At 66.0% G+C, this 18,090-nt stretch overlaps 1 protein-coding gene across 1 annotated transcript in view; it reads right to left on the bottom strand.

Moving 5' to 3' along the window:
- Positions 1 to 8,133: 8,133 nt before the first annotated feature.
- The window catches only part of Gng7 (G protein subunit gamma 7), a 61,012-nt gene continuing 51,055 nt past the window's right edge, over positions 8,134 to 18,090 (bottom strand). The window contains exons 3-4 of the mRNA XM_026414682.2: positions 11,596 to 11,709; positions 8,134 to 8,995 (exon numbers count right to left, since the gene is read on the bottom strand). Of these exons, the coding sequence (XP_026270467.1) occupies positions 8,870 to 8,995; positions 11,596 to 11,679 (210 nt within the window). The 5' untranslated portion in view covers positions 11,680 to 11,709 and the 3' untranslated portion in view covers positions 8,134 to 8,869. The remainder of the gene's footprint in view (positions 8,996 to 11,595; positions 11,710 to 18,090) is intronic.

The raw sequence follows: 18,090 nt of genomic DNA, 5'->3' as shown, positions 1-18,090 counted from the left end.
TCTAAATAAAATTCAAAATAGTGCTGAGATGTGGCTCAGTGGTCAGTGGAGTGCCCCTGAAGAAAGGAAAGTGGGCGCAGGTACAGAGGCACCCTTCTGGTTCCATTCTATAGCCCCCAGAATACGAAAGGCTCCGCCCCTCTCGCCTGCACATCCACCTTAGCATCCCGGGCAGTGGACCAATCAGCAGCCGAGTCTTGGCGCCAGGTTCTGAGGTCCCACTCGCCCCCTCTCCCGGGGCCTTCTGCGCAGCAGCACGGGGCGGAGCCTCGTGAGGGGCGGGGCATTGCTGAGGTTTCCCGGGCGGACTCCGCCCCCTCGCCCCTCCAGTGGCCTTAGGCCACCGGGCTGGGCGTCCCCAGGCCCCAGCCCCTGACTGCTGGAGTGGCCCTTAGGCCACCGGGCTCCCCCTCCCTCAAGCGTCCCAGGTCAGGACTGTTGGCCTCTCGGCGTCCCCAGGCCACATCCCTGGCCTCTCAGGCGTCCCTGGGCAGGGTCTGAGGCCAGCCTGGGAGGCAGGCAGAGGTGCCAAGACCCAGCCAGGCCCCTTCGGAGAAAGGGGCCGGGTCCTCTGGCGGCCAGGCCCTGGTTTCGCAGAAAGGAAGCAGGACGCCCTCTGGCCAGCGCGGGCTCTTCGGAGAAAACAGCCGGAAGCCGAGGAAGCGCTGGCCGGCGGCGCCTGCAGGAGGGTGGGCTTGTGCGCCTGCAGGGCTCCTGGGCTGCCCCTTCCCCGCGGGGGGCAGCCACCTTTGAGGCTGGCAGGGGATCTTTGTCTTTTAAGACCTGTTTTCGGGGTGCGGGTTGCCTGGGCAGCTGCTCTTCTGTGCGTGGGGAAGGGTCCAGGAGCAGATGGGATTCCTGGGTGGATGCTCCTGGCGCGCAGAGGAGAGTGAGGGTCGGCATTCCTTGGTGCTGGCCGCCCGGTGGACGTTGAGGACACTGCAGTCTGAAGACCTGGGCCAGTTTCCCTGATGCTCGTGATTGACTTTGTCCTTATTAACTGCCTCTCGGCAGCCTGGCAGCGTCAATCATCTCCCTTTTACAGACCAGGAGACAGGGACCGAGCCACGCGGCTGGCCGTCCAGGGGCTAGGTTGGTGGCACGGCGGCCTTGCCTGTTCCTTTTTGATTTTGCTGCCTCTTGGGCGCAGAACTTCAGGGGCGCCCAGTCCTGCTCCCGCCTCCTCCTCCGCCGTCCGCGACAGTGGGCAGACGGTGGGCCCTGGTCCGGGACCAGCACAGGCAGCTCTCCCGGGCTGAGGTGTCTTCTGGAGTAGGGAGCTTCCCAGAGCTGTTCCCCCAGGGTGGCCAGGAAGGAGACCCGCAAGAGGGACCTCTCCCCCTCACTCTGCTCCCAGCTCCAGAGGTGGCCAGGAAATTCCCTTGACCCGAGGGATGGGACTTTGGCTCCCCCCCAGCCAACCTGCTGCGCGTCTTTCTGATGGGCAGCCGCCGCTCTGACCCCTGGAACGTTGGGACCTGGCCTAGAAGACTGTTTTCCAGAGGTGGCTCCCACTCCCACTGGCTGCAGAACCCCCAGCTGCCCAGTCGGGTCCCTCATCTCTGAGGCTGGGTGGAACTGGACCTCGGCGTCGGGGTGGCCTGCGGGGCTGTTGCCGAGGACTGGAAGGGAGAAGTGAGCGGATCAGGACCCTGGACACCTGTGGGTGGCCCGGCCTCTGCCTCGCCCTGGCCGGCCTCCGTGCAGGCGGGACAGCCTCTTGGCAGAGAGGGGCCTTTCTCAGTCTGGGTTTGGAGCTCTTCCCAGAGGGGTAAATCCCGAGGAGAAGGAGGGCTCGCGTCACCCTCTCCACTGAGACTCCCGGTGACAGGGCACTGGCCCGCTGCTGCCTGGGGCCCCTCCAGGGATCTCTCAGCCTGCCCCCTTGGCTGCCCAGACGCCACACCTGCCCTGGCCAGGAGGGACGGGAACTGGCCGCAGGAGGGTCTGAGGAGAGGGAGGCTCCCCCGAGGGATGGAAGCTGGCGGCCGGTCCCAGGGAGTGCACACTGACCCCGTCAGGGAGGCCACTGGACCCCCCCAGGCCTCGTCAGGCCGGGCCTTCTCTGCCCTGCGGGGGCAGCTGTCCATTCTGCGGCGCACAAGCCCGGTCCACGCTCCCGTCAGGGCCCACTCGTGCTGCTCCTCGTCAGTCGGCCCCGTGGATACCGGCCCGTGTCCACCAGGACAGCGAGCTCAGGAGCCCTCTGCACTCCTCCCGTTCACCCTCTCCCTCCTCCTCCCCAGCCCTGGCCACCACAGACCCCTTGGCCACCACCCTGCCTTTTCCAGGAAGTCTTGAGGTTGACCGCCGCGGAGGCCTTCCCGTGGGGTCTGCCTCTTCTGTCTGTCCAGCTGTCAGGCCCTTCTGCCCTCCTTGCCCGGGGCCTCCCGCCCTCCTCTGACCCCGAGTGCTTGCTTCCCCCTGCATGGGCCCTGGAGGACATGGGGCTCCAGTGTGACACAGGACGATTCCCTCGGGTGCTTCATGCCACCCGCTGAGGTCCTGTCACCCCAAGCCGCAGTGCTGGACTGGGATGCGCAGTCTCTGGGCAGTCTCCCTTCCCACGCTGCCCGCGCTGGTCTGCCCTGGTCTGCCCTGGCATTCGCAGTGCGCGGGGCATCGCGTTGCGGGCAGCCTGGGTCCGCGGCCGCCCCTCCTCAGGCGCTGGCTGCACGGGGCTCCTCCTCGCTCCTTTCCTTGCTGTCCCTGCCGCTGACACCTGGGTGGCCCCTGGAAAAGCTCCCTGGGGTCAGCCAGCGCGAGAGGCGTCCCAGGACGCTGCAGCCTCCAGTCCCGGGCTCCCCTGCCCGAGCGTGGGTCCCTCGGTGGACCTTGGGAGAGCCTCTGCTTCCTTCTGTACCCAACATCGAGGTGCCCCTCTGTCCACTGGCCGCTCGGCCCTCCCCACCTGGTCCAGAGCTCTCCTCTCCCGGCTCTGTCCCCAGACACCAGCCTCTGGCACCGCCCTGGGCCTCCTGCCCAGCCCTGACCACTCTGAGGTGCCTTATCTGAGACGCTGCGTGTTAACTGCTTCGGTCCACTGTGACATGTCCCCATTGTCCTGGGAGACATTACACAAAGCCGCTCCGAAAGCTCGAAGGAGGTTTTGGTGGGTGTGTGACCTGTGAGTCACTGGGCCGTCCCAGGCTGTGCTGTCATCGTCCTGAGATGCTCCTGGTGTTTGGGAAGGGCCCTGCATTTCATTTCCTGTGGAGCCTGTGGACCAGGGGCCACCACTAGATGAGGCCCGTTGCCTCCTGTGGAGCTTCTGTCCAGCTGTGCATGGAGCACATGGGGCTCCAGCGGGGACTGGACCAGGTCACAGGCACAACCTCCTGCCCCTGGGCATTGGCCCTGCACTCGGCAGACATGCTGGGCAGTGCAGGGTGACCCCTGCTGCTGGGGAGCCAGGGGTCTGTCCTCCCCTCGTCCCCACCCACCTGGCCCCGGATGCCATCTTGGGGAGTCTGTGGGAATGGGTCCCCAGGTGAGGCCAGCGGCTCACTGAGCCAGGCTGACCCCCCCACGCCCTCCCACACCTGCCCTCCCCCCGACTCTGCTGTCCAGGTGGACCCCCAGACGTGGACCAGCCAGACTCACCCAGGGACAAAGCACAACCCTCCCTCCGGCCCTGCCCCTAGGGAACCAGGCTGCAGCCCCCGACACCCTCAGGCAGCCCTCACTACCTGCGGATGTCACCTCATGGGACAGAGGGGACTCTCTGGGTGGAATTAAGTCAGGGACGCCGAGATGAGTCCGCCCTGGTCATCAGGGCCCAGGGTCACCACAGGGTCCTCCTGAGAAGAGGCGGGAGGGTCCGAGTCAGAGCCGGCAAGACGCGGCGCTGCTGGAGGTGACAGCTGCAGCGTGGAGGGACCTGAGGACCTGGTGCTCAGTGAGAGCCGGACACACGGCCACAGGTGTGACCCAGCGGCAGGACACGTCGGGGCAGGACACGTTGGTGGGTACAGGGCTGAGGAGGGGTGCCGCCCTCGACCAGCGCGGGCAGCTGAACCAAAGGTCACTCGAGGGAATCTCCTGGACCTGGCTTACCTTAGATGGGGCTCCTGGCCAAGAGGGGCAGGTCACAAGGACGGCGAGTCACGCCCCCGGGCTGCGGGAGGCCACGCCGGCGCACAAAGACACGTGCTGCTACTTGGAGGATCTGGGCATCGCCTTGGGCCACTCCGAAAGTGACCGACAGAGCCTCCTTCAATCATGGGAAGGAAATGCCAGTCATTCAGCATGACAGCCCCCCACAGAGGGGACTCCTTTGAGGATGATGGATTGTTCTAGAACTAGACGGTCATGATTTCATGACAAACTAAATTTTTATTTTTAAATGTGTTTTGGTACCAGGGATGGCACCCGGGGGCACTTAACCACGGAGCCACATCCCCAGCCCTTTTTGTTGTTTTGAGACTGGGCCTTGCTAAATTACTGAGGCTGGCCTTGAGCTTGGGGTCCTCCTGCCTCAGCCTCCTGAGTTGAAAGGGTGACTTTTACGTTTTGTGATTTTCAGATTTAAAATCATGAACGTTTTGAAGGCTGCACATACCCACATCTATGACTGTAAGTCACAGTGAAATAGATCACGGCTGCTCTTGACAGTGCGGCAGGTCAGTGTCATGAATCGCCCACCCTCGGAAGCAGATGTTCCTGGGTGCTCACGGCGCACTTCCTAGGAAGCCCTCACCTCTGGAGGTCCCTGGCAGCAGGGGACAGCCCATATCCCGCCTAGCAGGCAGGGAACCCGACAGCTTTTGTTAATCTGGATGAATTTTGAAGCAAAAGGATATCATTTCAGTCAATTATGAATCAATACTGATTTTTACATTTATTTTTGGTGCTGAAGGTGGAACCCAGAGGTGCTCTACCTGGGAGCTACCCCTCCAGTTTTATTTTTTATTTTGAGACAGGGTCTCAGTAAATTGCTGAGGCTGGCCTTGAAAACTTCTGATCCTCCTGCCTCGGCCTCCTGAGTTGCAGTGATCACAGGGCTAGCCACCATGCCTGACTGGTAAATGCTTTTGCATGTGTTCGCTGCACATATTCTGGGTCTGTCTCTTGAATTCTTAGCCTTTTCCTTCTAATTTGTAGGAACTGGTTTTTTATTAGGGTAAAATAAGCATGATGCAAGATTTATAGGCAGAGCTCAGAGTCAGCGAGCACAGTCACAGGGCTGTGCAGCCAACCCCACCACCACCTCCAGAACTTTCCACCTCCCCACCTGAGCTCTGCCCCTCCAGCACTGACCACGGCCCCTCCCAGCCTGACTCCTGCCTGCTGCTTCCTGTCTGTGGATCTGAGACCCCAGGGATCTCTTGGGTGGATGCTGCAGCCTGTGTCCCCTTACAACTGGCTCTCTGCACGGGGTGCCCCGTCCCCAGGTCTGTCCTTGTCCCTCCCTCCCCTGCCGAGCGGGGGCTCCCTCCTCGGGAGGGGACACGTGTGCCCACTCAGCTGTGGATGGACATGGGCTCGCTGCCCGTCCTGTGGTGGCGGTCTGTGGTCCAGGCAGGTGCCGTGGGTTCCGGGCCCTGCTCCCCACACCCGCGAGGGCAGCTGCCGCGGTCTCCACTCTGAGCTGCCGCCCGCCTGTGACTGGGAATCGCCTTCAGGTAGTGCAGTGCGCCAGCGTGTGACACAGAGAAGCTGCTCCCTGCTCCGTGGCCAGAGTGACCTGTGTAGATGGTACTGTTCAGCCTCACGGGTGACGGTGGCTCCCACCCGGCCTCTTGCCCAGGAGTCGGTCGGACTTTGGCGTTGAGAGTGGGGTCCACGGGTCACGAAGCGAGGGGCAGGCCGAGGACCTTCCCACCTCCTGCGCCCCAGGAGAGCGCTGCCCCCCACCCAAACCGGAGCCCCCGTGTGCAGGTGTGCAGATCCTTAAATAGCCCCTGCCGCAGACCCGAAAGCCCCTGGGGCCCCAGGCCACCTGTGTGCACCCAGCGGTGACTGGAGGGGGTGGCCAGGGAGGGAGAGGGAGGAGCCGAGCCAGGGGAGAAGCACTGGGGCCTTTATTGAGTGAGAGTCACTCTGGACCAGGGTTCCACAAGGCGTCAAAACAGGCGGAGGGTGGGCGTGGCACAGCTGGGGTCTTAGAAAACAGAAAGAGACCACCCACGTCCAGGGGCTGGGCCGGTGGAGCTGCTGGGGACGAGGGTCTTTGGGGCATTTGGCAACAGAGTCCAGACGGGAGGGGCTGGGACCACCCGAGTCCCCTGGCTTCGGGACTGGGCCTGGGCGGCTTGGCAAGCCGGGGGCAGAGCTTTGGCTGGCCTGTAACTGTCCTGTTCCCGGCTCCAGCCGGGTCTGAGGTCCTGTCCTGTCCCGTCCCCCAGCTGGGGTGGCAGGCCTGGGTCAGTTAAGGACCAGCCGGAGGAGCTGGGATGAGCTGCCTGGGGGCCCAGCGTCTGCCTGGAGGAGGCCGCTGCTGGACCATCAAAGGGACAGGGCAGAAAGACGGACAAGCACCTTCTGCCATCTGCCATCCCTGGAGGCCACTTTGTTCTGGGGTCACCTTTGGGGACTGAGATGGCCAGGACCGCTCAGATTCCCCAGGTGGGGACTGGACGCGGATCCTGAGGTCAGCGACCCCTCTGGCGGGCGCCCTCGCCGGCCGGGCACCCTGGAGCAGGCCGGGAGACAGTGCCCGCTGCTCCCGGGCGCCTGCCCTCTGGGTGGGTGGGCCGAGGAACCTCCCCAGAGCTCCTCCCCGACGCACGCGAGGGACCTGAGGTGCCCAGAGCAGTGCCGGGGACGTGTCCCACGGGGCGCCAGCGGCAGCCCGGCTGCGAGGGAGGCTGTCCTGGAAGCTCGGGAGTCACCTGCAGGGTCAGGAGAGGCCCCGGCTCAGAAGGAAGCTGAGATCCTGCCGGTCGCCACCTCCCTGAGGCCCAACCTGTGGGCACCTGGTGACCCGGCTCGGGGACAGGGCAGGGGCACCTGGAGGAGGAGGCGGGCAGATGAGGAGCCTGAGTCAGGCAGCCCGTGCTTCCCTCCAGGCCAGAGCACATCCCGACCCTGTGAGGCCCTGCAGGGCTGGGCGCGGGGACCCGCTGGCCGGAGAAGCCTCGTGTGGCCGAGCCCGGAGGCCCGGTCAACCCTGACCCTCCGCCCGGGGCGTCCCGCTGCCCAGCCTTTCCCTGGGGTTACGGCTGTGGGCACGTCGCGTGGGCCTAGGCTCGGATTCCCAGTGCCCGTCCTCTGCCCTGGCGGGGCGAGTGGGGGGACAGGGGTTTGGCCATGGGGGGCTGCCAGTGCTGGGGCCCGGGTCGACTGTCCTCCTTGGAGACTGGTGGCTGGGGACCTGGACAGTGGGGACAAAGGAAGAGGCCGGCCATGCAGGGACAGACACCAGCTCCAGGGTTAAGGCTTCTTTTTGAGAGAAATGGGTGAATTGTTCCCAGTGACCCAGGCGGTCAAGCGGGGGCCGGTCTCCCCCAGGACACAGCCCTGCCCTGCTGCCCTCGAGAGGTCGCTCTGGGGCCTCTGCCGCCCACCCCGGCCCTGGCACTCTGGCACTGGCCCTGTCCTTTCCCGCCACCTGTCGGGTGGGGCAGAGGCCGGCTGTCCTCTTCTGGCCCACCACAGGAGTGGGCAGCAGACCCCGAGCCCCGGCCTCCTGGACCAGCCATAGAGAGCCGGGAGCTGGACAGGCCTGCCCTGCGCCTGTGCCCTCTGGGAGCCGCGGGGAGGTACCTGGAGGGCCGCCCAGGCCCCCCGCCACGTCTCCTGACCTGGGTCCCACCCAGTGACCTCTCCCTCATCCCCCGCCCCAGGAGGGGGCTGCCTGGGGAGGCTGCGGGCCCTGCCCCACTGGCCTGCAGGGGCGGCCGGGCGGGGACCGTCCTGGCGGGCGCCCCGATGTCTGTCGGGTCACAGGGGCAGCCTGGTGGGTTTTCTTGGCCCGGCTCCTGGGCCGGTGCTGTGGCGGGAGGCGGCCACTGGAGGCTCCTGGGCCCAGGGCCACCAAGGTCCCTGCTGCTTATCACACAGCTCCCGAGTGGCTGCAGGGTGGCAGGAGGGTGCCCCGCCCCTGACACCCCAGCTCCCCAGGCTGCGGGGAGGCAGGCGCACGGGCCCTACCTGGGTCTCCCTCCCTCCCACCCAACGTGGAGAGCTGAGCTGCTGCTGCCCGCCCCGGGGCCACAGGCCTGGCCTCCGAGGTCACTGGACGGTGCTTCCCGGGCACCGTGCAAGGGGCTGCACCCACCAGGCCCAGACCCCCAGCCTGCACTTCTGTCTGAAAAATGGCCACATTGACTGGGGAAGTGAGGACGGTCCAGGGAGCGCCACCGAGCAGCACAGCGCCCCACAACCACTCCCCACCTCAGATCCCCAAAGCCCGTCTGTGCCGGGTGGGCCCCCAGGGACAGGGTGGGGCCGAGTAGCAAATGCCACACAGGGAGTGACATTTGGCATCACAGGGTGCGTTTCACAGACGAGCCCCTCCCCGCCCTGGAAGTCCACCTGTGCATCCTCCCACAGCTCAGCTTGGGTCAGCCATGAGCAGCGGGTTTCAGCGTGGGGAGTGACACTGTTTCAAATGGAAGGGAGGAATATCGCCCCCAAATCTCATGTCAGCCTCGTCCCACCCCAACTTGACCTCTGCTCGTCACACGAGGCGCATCCCGGCAGCCCAGCGTGGACTCTCTGCAGACGCCCCACTTGGAGGGAACTGCCCTGTCCGCCTCCCCACTGAGCCCGTGACACTGAGGGTCCTGGACCACCGCTGGCCGCGGACTCAGGCCCGCGTGTGTTGGCGACAGGCAGGGCTGTGCGTCCAGTGTGGCCTGGAGGGGCCGCCAGCCCTGCGCTTCTCAGGCTCGGGTCTGGGCTGAGCGCGGTGGTGGTGCGGGCGCTACAGGATGGTGCAGGGCTTCTTGTCCTTGAAGGGGTTCTCGGAGGCCGGCACGCCCACCAGCAGGGGGTCGGACCTGGCGTGCTGCTCACAGTAGCTCATGAGCTCCGAGGACGCTTTGGAGACCTGGGTGGGCAGCAGAGAGGGCCGGTCAGGGCCAGCACACGGCCTGGCCACGACACCGGGGAGCCACCCGCAGGGGCCAGGCGGCAGCTGTGGTGAGGGACCCGAAGACCTGGCGCTCGGTGAGAGCCAGACACACGGGCCACAGCGTGTGACAGTGACAGGAGGGTCCAGGACAGCAGGGTCCAGAGACGGGACGTGGGCTGGGGGGGATGGAGGCTGCTTTGGGGGTCAGAGTTCTGGAACTGGACAGGTGACAGCTGCATGACACCGTGAATGAATCCAATGTCACCAAAGGGCTGGGTGCACTCAGCAGAGGAGCGCGCCCAGCCTGCGTTGGCCTGGTCCCACCCCGCACCGCCACAGAGAGGAGGTCCCAGGGCGAGGTCTACGCGGGGTGACTTTCCCCGTTTTACTTTGTTTTGTGCCAGGGATTGACCTCAGGGCCCTGACCACTGAGGTCAGCCCTGTTTTGAATTGTATTCAGAGACAGGGCCTCACTGAGCTGCTTAGCGGCTCACGGTGGCTGAGGCTGGCTTTGAACTGAGATCCTCCTGCCTCAGCCTCCTCCTGAGCCCCTCATCCGGCTTTTTACCATGTTTTAAAAAAAAGATTAAAAATCAGCCTCACAGATAAAGAGCTGAGCATCCAGAGGCAGGACTGGGCTGTGAACAGAGGGACCAGGGAGACGGGCCTCTGGACTCAGGCCACACTCAGCCACCCAGGGAGGGATCTCGTGGTGTGGGCACGACCCCGTGGGTCCTGTGGGTCCTTTCTGAATTGTGTCTTTCTGTTGCAGCCTGAAGCCCCCGGGGCCTCCGTGACCCTGACGGGGCTGGCCCTTCTGGTCACTGCGGGGACGTGCCTCGAGGCCACGCTCCCTGTTTCTCTGTCTGCTTCACTGTGCTCCCCCCAGCAGGGCTGCAGGGCTGGGCTGCAGGTGTCCCGACCAGTCCCCAGGATCGCGTCCGTCTGTCCTGGATCTCGGCCTGGTGGTGCTGTGACTTCAGGACCCGGGACCTCCCAGGCTCCTATTCTTCTTTGTTTTAAACAATTGCTGTGTGTCTGGTCCTGAGGATGGAACTCGGGGGGGGGGGGGGGCTGAGCCACCGAGCTGCCCTCAGCCCTTTCTAGTTTCTGAGATGGGCTCTTGCTAAGTTGCCGAGGCTGGCCTGGAACTTGCCCTCCTCCTGCCTCAGCCTCCAGAGTCACTGGGTGACAGCTCTGCGCCCTGCACCCAGCGCGCAGCCTCTGGTTTCTGTCTGGGAGGCCTTCCGCCTCTTCTCAGTCCTCGCCTCCCTGGGACCTGGAGAATGCTTGCGCCCCGTCCCCGGAGCCTGCTGGGACAATCTTCTAAGTCGCCAGGGCTGGCCTGGACCTGGTGATCCCCCTGCCTCGGCCTCCAGAGCGGCCGGGGTGGCAGGTGAAGCCACCGCGCCTGCTCTGATGATCCTTCCAGTCACTGACGCTGAGGGAAGCAGGGGACCCTCCGTGGTGAGGGTGGGCCTGGGCCAATCAGCCGAAGCCTGGAGCCCCTGGAAGGGTCCTGCCTCAGACCTCCCCCCAGCCCTGAGCTCCGGCCTGGCCGCCCACCCTCGGGCCGGCTCCTCGCAGCCTCTGAGGGCGCCACACAGGCGACGCGGCACTGCTGACTGCAGGACGCCACTGACACCCGTGTCCTGACAGCGTCATCCCGCAGGATCCAACTCCTCGCGAGACCCCAGGCGGAGGCAGGCGGGTCTGGCTGCCCCCTGGCAGCCTGGCTGCTGGCCCTGCTCTGGCTAGTGCAGCAGGCGGCTGCAGCTGACCCTCCAGGGCCATGCTGGCCACAGGGCCTGTGTCCCGTCAGGCCTTTGGGAAGTGCCCCACGGTGCTCTCTGCAAGGGGGACGCAGGTTTGGGTGCAGGCGCCCCTGAGAACTGCCACTGTCCACCTGCTGGCCAGCATGGCCAGGGTCGGCACCGGGAGGCGTGGGCGTGAAATCCACCTGACGCGCTCCCCACCCCTGAGCGTCCCCACCAGGCAGGAGTCGGGTGACAGCACAGGGCTGGTGGCCGAGACCCAGGGCTCAGTGAGAGCACAGGCCACGGCGTGACCAGTGACCGCAGAGGCCAGAGGCAGGATGTGGACCTGTGGGTGCAGGACTGGGAGGGGACAGGGGCTGCACGTGGGGACAGGCTTCAGATGTCCCGGAACTGGACAGTGGCAGCTGTGGCCTGTCCTGTGGCCCCACCAATGGCCACTGAGTTGTGCCCCGGGGACAGAGCAGACTCTGCCCCATGGACAGGCCTGGACGCCCCGTGCACAAGGTCCTGCTCTTCCCTTAGAGGAAAGGCAAAGCTTCCCAGAGGCAAAGCTGACCCAGCGGGGGGCCACCTGTGGGTGGGGCCGCCTGCCCCTGTCGGGTCCCATGCCGTCTGCAGCCACGGACGCCACGTCTTCAGTCACATCCGCTGCTCTTTCTGCTGTGAAATGGAAGCTCAGAGACCTGGAGTGTGTGGCCCCAGGTCACACAGCCAGACGCGGGGGCAGAGCAGACCTCCACCCCCTGCGGGGCCCAGGGGCCACACCACCAGCTGGGGTGTCCCTTGTCCCTGGCTCACCTTGATGCGCTCGATCCCGGCTTCGATGCGGAGCTGCTCCACCAGCTTGCGGGCCTGCGCTGTGTTGTTGGTGGCTGACATCATCTGCCATCAGCCCGGGCCAACGTCCAGGAGCTGTGGGGACAAGGGACGTGAGCCAGCTGGCCACGCCCAGGACCACGCCCAGGGAGGAGAGGCAGGAGCCCCTCCCAGAAGGCTGCCCGCTGCTCCCTGCAGAAGAGCTGTCACGGAGGAGGGACACCATGGGGACAGGGTCAGGCTCTTCTCTGACCTCTGCCCTGCTCCGGCGACCCCTGGGCACTGTGGACATGGCGGGTCCTCCTCGGGGGCCTCCTGGCCCAGCAGCTGCCTCTACCCTCCGGGCACGGCTTCCCAGCTGTGACCAGGCATCCCTGGTCAGCAGAGTGGCCCCTGGGGCAGGAGGTCCCTGGGCCTGCTCCCCTCCCCCCTTCCCTCAGCGCACCCCACAGGGAACTGAGTGTCCCCAGGACGCAGCACTGGACGGCTGACCCCCGCCTGTCCTGGAGCCCGATGGGGCAGGCCCAGGTGGGGAAGGGAGGGCTGGCTCTTCCGGGAAGGCGGCCCCGGGGCGGGCTCCACCAGCAGCTCCAGGCACCCGCTGAGGTCCCCGGCCGGAGGGTCCACTCAGCTCTGCAGGGACGGCCGGGCTTGGCACGGGGCCTGTGCGAAAGGTCCTGCTAGTGTCCTGGGTCTGCGGCCCCAGGTGGCCCCAGGGGCTGTCCTCGCTGGCCCAGGAGCCTGGCGCGCAGCACCCCGCCCCGGGCCTGTGGCCGCAGTATCTGCCGCTCTTCACGGGCCATCTCCAGGGGCTCCTGCCCAGGGACCCTGCCACCGCACAGGCCACTGTCCTGTGCCTCCTGATGACATCGGCAAACGCCTGATTCCAAATGAGGTCCCACTGGGGGACACGTTGGGGGGACACTGGTCACCCCAGGATGGCCCCCTCGAGGGAGGGGCCTTTTGCCTGAACAGAAGACCCCAGTGAAGCCACCTCAGCCTCCCCAGGGAACCTCAGCCAACCAGCTCAGGGGGACACCAGGCTGTCCCCACCGCACCAAACCACACCTGTCTACCTGGCAGCAGGCCTGGCGTCTGTCCCTAGGAATGATAGGGATGTAATATAGAAGGCACAGGAGGGAGGGGGAGGGAGGGGAGGGGGAGGGGAGGGGGAGGAGGGGAAGGAGAGGGGGGGAGGGGAGGGAGGGGGAGGGGGAGAGGGAGGGGAGGGGGAGGGGAGGGAGGGAGGGGGAAGGAGAGGGAGGGGGGAGGCGGAGGGAGGGGGCGGTGGCTCTGGGCCCAGGGCTTCTCGGCCTGCTGAGGTCAGTCCTTTGCTGTCACAGGGTTGTGCTGGGGAGGCCCTGGGCGGCCAGTTCCCCCCCACACACTTCTGTTCTCTCTCCTCTTCCTTATTCAGAGGCGCTGGGGATGGCACCCGTCCTCACGCAGCCAGGCAAGCTCTGCCCCGAGCTGCACCCAGCCTTCGGTGTCATTTGTGAGTCTCGCTGTGCCCAGGCTGCCCTGGATGGATCCATCTTATTTATTGGCTTATTCATTTATCTTTACGATTTTTTATGCTTTTGGTACCAGGGCTGGAGCCCAGGGCTGCCTAACACGGAGCTGCACACCAGCCTGGATCGTTATTGTCATCCTCGTGGTGCTGGGAATCAAACCCAGGTGCTCAGGGAGGCTAGGCCAGCCCCACCACTGAGCACCCCAACCTCACCGGTTCTCTTCCATTCTGAGACAGGGGCTTGCTAAGTTGCTGAGGCTGGCCTTGAACTTGCCATCCTCCGGCCTCAGCCTCCCCAGCCGCGGGGATTGCAGGTGTGGCCACTGTGCCCGAGACCTCATTTTAAAATCACCTTGGTAATTTTGCGCTCATTGGGTTTTACGTGCAATTTTAAGTGATGCCAGAGCCAGTCTCTGTCCCCTTGCAGAGATCAGTGGGTCCCCACACACATCGCTCCCTGAGGGTGGCCTGGACACAGCGCAGATCCTTTGCCCTGTAGGACGGTCCTCCCAGGCTGGCCTTTACCCTCACCCTCCCAGCCCAGCTGCGTCCCCAACATCTAGAAAACGCTACTTTCTCCTTTCCCACACTTCCGCCATCTCAGGACACTGTGTGAGGGGAAGGAACATCTGGAGTGTGGCCTTTGGGGACTGGCGCCCCCAGGCTGCTCATTTACAGTGCCGAGTAGTACTCCACTGCACCGCAGATCAGGGGCCAGCACCCCCTGCGGAGGACCTCTGGGCTGGGATGAGACCCCTGGGTGCTGAGGCCACGCCCAGCCCTGGGTCTGCCTCTCGCCTGTCCTGAGTAAAGCTGTGTGACATCTGTGTGGTGCCCACAAACACCTCTGCGCCTCTGGGACAGACGCCGAGGAGTGGAATCTCTGGGCCACGCGGTGAATGTGTGGGTGTTTTTATTTAAGAAACTGCCCAAGTGTCTTCCGGGGTGGCTGGTCGTGCCCTTTGGTGGTCCCCCAGCTGCGGGGACACGGCTCAATCTCTGATCTGGGAACGCCCGTCGCCTGTTTATTTAGGCAGCAAAAATCCCACTTTTCCATCCAATTGTTGTTTGGTAAGCGCTGACCCAGGGGTCTCAGCAGGGTGACACTGTCCCAGGACCACGGGGCCACACCTGGGGACAGCGTGGTGTCACACTGCGGTGTCCTGCCTGCAGTCGCTGGGGCTGGGATGCTGCTCAGGACCCACCCCAGATGTCCCTGCTGTCGGTGGGGACAGGCACCACAGGGCCTGGGGGTGGGCGCCCCTGGGTGCTGGGCATCGAGGCCAGCTCCCTCCCGCCCAGTTCCCCTGGGCAGATACTGGCCAGGGGGCTGAGCGAGGCCAGGAGGCTGTTCCCAAGTGAAGGCACCTCCAGGTTCCCAGAGACTCCGGGTGGGGGTGGGGGAGGGAGAGCCCGGCCCCGCACTTCCTGTGTGTGTGTGTGTGTGTGCGTGAGTGTGTGCACAGTGGCCACTCCTGTGAGCGCGCACACACACACACACACACACACACACACACACACACGGACGTCTGTGCCCCTGCCCCTGCAGTGCCTCGGCAGGCGGCCAGGGCCAGGGCACGGCCAGGCAGCTGCTGAAGGAGGGAGAAGGGCCCTGGGGGAGCCCGGAAGGGGGACGTGCGCTTGGGGTGCCCAGGACACGCACGGCCACACCTGGTGACACAACCACACACCACACACTCCCAGGAGGCACAGGCCGCCCCTGGCTCTGCTGGACGCCCCTGGTGGCTCTGCCCAGCGGCTGCCCGGGGGCAACAGGCCTCCCTCCAAGGCTCTGCTGTCAGGGGGACGTGTGACCCTGGGGCAGTGCGGCCTCCCTGGTCTGGGGCTCTGGTGCGGGGCCTGCTGCTGCGTGACGCCCTCCCTGAGCCGGGCCTGCGGCTGTGGCTCCCGAGGCCCCTCTGGACTGGCCAGCACTCCAGCAGGCGGCACCCTGTGTGTGCGAGGGCGAGTGTGCACGTGGCCCCAGGCATCTGCATCTGTGTGTGTGCGCTTATGGGCGTGACGTGGGCGCGTGGCACGAGTGCCGTGTGCACAGCATCTGTGTGTGTGCGTGGCAGGTCTGTACGGGGTCAGAGCGGGTCAGCGCGCTCGTGTGCACACACATGGACGTCTGTGTCCCTGCACCACGCACCTGAGGTGTGACTCAGACGCCTGCATCGGGGCCAGGCATGCTGCCCCTCCTGACTGCCCGCTGCGGCTGGTGTCACCGGCCACCCCTGACTCAGGACAGCCATGCCCCCAGGGACGGGCACGTGCAGCCTGAGTCAGCAGCGCGTTCCTCACCAGCTGCCCGGCCCAGGCACGTGATGGCCGGGCAGCCACCTGGCCAGGCCTGCCTGGGCCTGGTGGAGCCTCTGAAGGCCCCAGCAGTGGGCAGGGCCTCAGGGCCGGTGGGAAGGGTGGAGCAGGGCCCACGGGGCCAGGCCAGGGGTCAGCAGGGGCGCAGGCTCCTGACTGTGGCCTCCGCCTGCCCGACAGACGGCTCAGGCTCCCTCCACCCAGGGCTGCTCTCTAAAAGGAAAGCTCTGACCAGCGCTGCTGCCCGAGGCTGGCCTCGGGGCAAAGGGCGGGGAGCTGCACCCCTCAGGCCTCCACAGAAAGGCGAGGTGCCCGCCCAGGGCCCTGACCACCTAGAGCAGCAGTCCCGGCCCGGACTCCAGGCCCAAGCTCACGGGGCGGGGGTCAGGGCCAGCAGCACGCAGCCCCGCGGGCCCTGGGGGTAGAGGGGCCTGTGGGCCCGGCGGGTCATGGTCCGGGGCGGCCGGTTGCTTTGGGGCTGAGCAGTGTCCCTGGCCTCCACCCACAGCCAGGACCCCGTCCCCATTGAAGTTTCACCCGGAGCTGCAGAAAGAAAATGCGGGGCCCAGACCAGATCCCCCACGATTCTGTCACCGAGAAGCTACGCTGGAGCCACTGTGCTCCAGGCCAGCAGCGGTCCTGGGTGGACATGCGCCAGCACGACGGAGCACCAAGGCAGCGGCCAGGACACGGCGCGGCCAGCGCACCACAGGGGCCCTCTGCACGGCTGACCAGAGGCTGAGGAAGATGGGCACAGCAGGCCAGGGGCCCGTCCCGCCGGCCCCCCGCGCCCAAGCTTACCAGCTGGGCCATCCCCATCCCGCTGCAGACAGGCTGCGCTGACCTCCCTGGTCTCTCACAGTGACCTCGTCTCTGCTGTCCGTTCTGGGGTGGACCCCGGGGGCAAAACCAGAGGCTTCCTGGAAGGCACAGGGCCAGGCACCCAGCAGGTGCCAGCACGGTGGGCGGGATGGAGCATAGCGTGCGGCCACCTTGGGGACGGAGGCCCTGCAGGAGCCACTGCCCCTCCGGCCCACGGCTTGGGTTTCCAGTCTCCGCTGCCCACGGCCAACTGTGGCCAGAACCACTCCAGGAACCCCCAGAGCAAGCCATTCCAGCTCTGTCCCCGCTGGCCGGGCCTCTGTCCTGCGCACTGATCAGCCAGCTCATCTCCACGCCTGGCCCAGGAGCCGCGCTGGGGTCAGGCACCCGCAGGGCCAGGTCGGGCGATCCGACCCTGTGGGCGGCTGAGTGGGAGGAGAGGGTGGCGGGTGGAGGCCCCAGGCTGAGCGGGGTTGTCACCAGCTCCCTGCAGCCGCAGGGCCTCGCGGGTCACCTGCAGCTGCACAGCCACAGGTTTCGCCGGCACAGATGGCGGTGACCGACACCGTCCCCTGGTCCCCAGCTCACCCCACCTGGCCTCTTTGCAGCTGGCCGGAGACTCCCCTCTGTCCTCTGTGGCCTCTGCAGGAAGTCCACACAGGGAGTGGCCTGGGCACCTCTGGCCACCCGGGTCCCCTGTGCCCCCTGGGGCTGCCTGGGCCCTTCTCCGGGCTGAGTGGCATCTGCCGTAGGAACGGAGCACCATGGGAGTCCAGTCACCCATGGGGACAGGGTGGCTTTCAGGTTTGTGACTGTGAGCAAGGCGGGGACAGACACTCAGGTTCAGGCGGCCCTTGGGCTCCCATCTCCCTGGCTGGACGTGGGCAGGGTCCCGGGGTCCCGTCCACGGCGTGTGGGAGGCCAGGTGGCTGCCCAGTTCCACACTCTGGTGGGCAGAGACCCACGGCAGGGCTGGAGCCAGGTCCCCAGGTCACCCACAGTGTGGCCGGCTGTCCAGTGCCCCTGGGCTCAGTGTCCCTCACCACGAGATGTTCAGGGTGGGACAGGGATGGCCCCAGGCAGACCAGCTGCGCTGGCCAGCCTGGACAAGAAGGCGGCCACAAGGTGTCCCCTGACCGGCCACAGCCTCTTCCCCTCCAGGAGCCTGACAGCCGCTGGTGAGCCCTCAGGGCAGGGCTGGTCCCCAGGGCCGAGGTGCAGCTGCTGGACCACAGGGGGGGTCACAAGGCCTGCCAGACCCTGCCTCCAGGCCACACGCAGGTGGCTGCTGGCCCTGCAGGGCCCCTCTGGGCCTGGGAGACACTAGGGAAGGAGCCGCTTCCAGGGGACTTGGGGGACTCAGGCTGCACGAAGCCCACCAGGACCTGACCGGCCCCCGCTGGGCTGGAGTGTGGGACGGTCCAGCCGCTCGACCACCTGGTGCTCAGGGAGGCCCTGTGGGCCTAGGGGCAAAGGCCGTTCCCAGCCACCTGGAGCCACCTCACCCTCCCCTGCCTCAGCTGCCCCGGGGCCCCTGAGCTGTCCCACAGGGACGCAGACTGGCCACATCTGGGTCAGCTGTGAAACAGAAGTGAGAGGCAGCCCCGGGGCAGAGGTCTGTCCCGGGCAGTGGGGGCCCAGGGTCTCAGTGTGGTCTTCGTGGCCCTGGCCAGCACCCGAAAAGGGGCGAGAACCCCACCCGGCAGGGGGATGGGGCCGCCGCACGTGATCCGGGGGTGTATCCACTATGACCCCCCGGCATAGTGGCCACCGCTGTCGGCTTGGGTCCCGTCCACGATGCTCTTCCAAAGTCCCCACACCGA

Source organism: Urocitellus parryii, chromosome 3, assembly GCF_045843805.1.
Source record: "Urocitellus parryii isolate mUroPar1 chromosome 3, mUroPar1.hap1, whole genome shotgun sequence".
NCBI classification, from domain to species: Eukaryota; Metazoa; Chordata; class Mammalia; order Rodentia; family Sciuridae; genus Urocitellus; species Urocitellus parryii.
The sequence above is the reverse complement of the archived record's forward strand: the minus strand, read 5'-3'. Positions and strand labels throughout refer to the sequence as shown.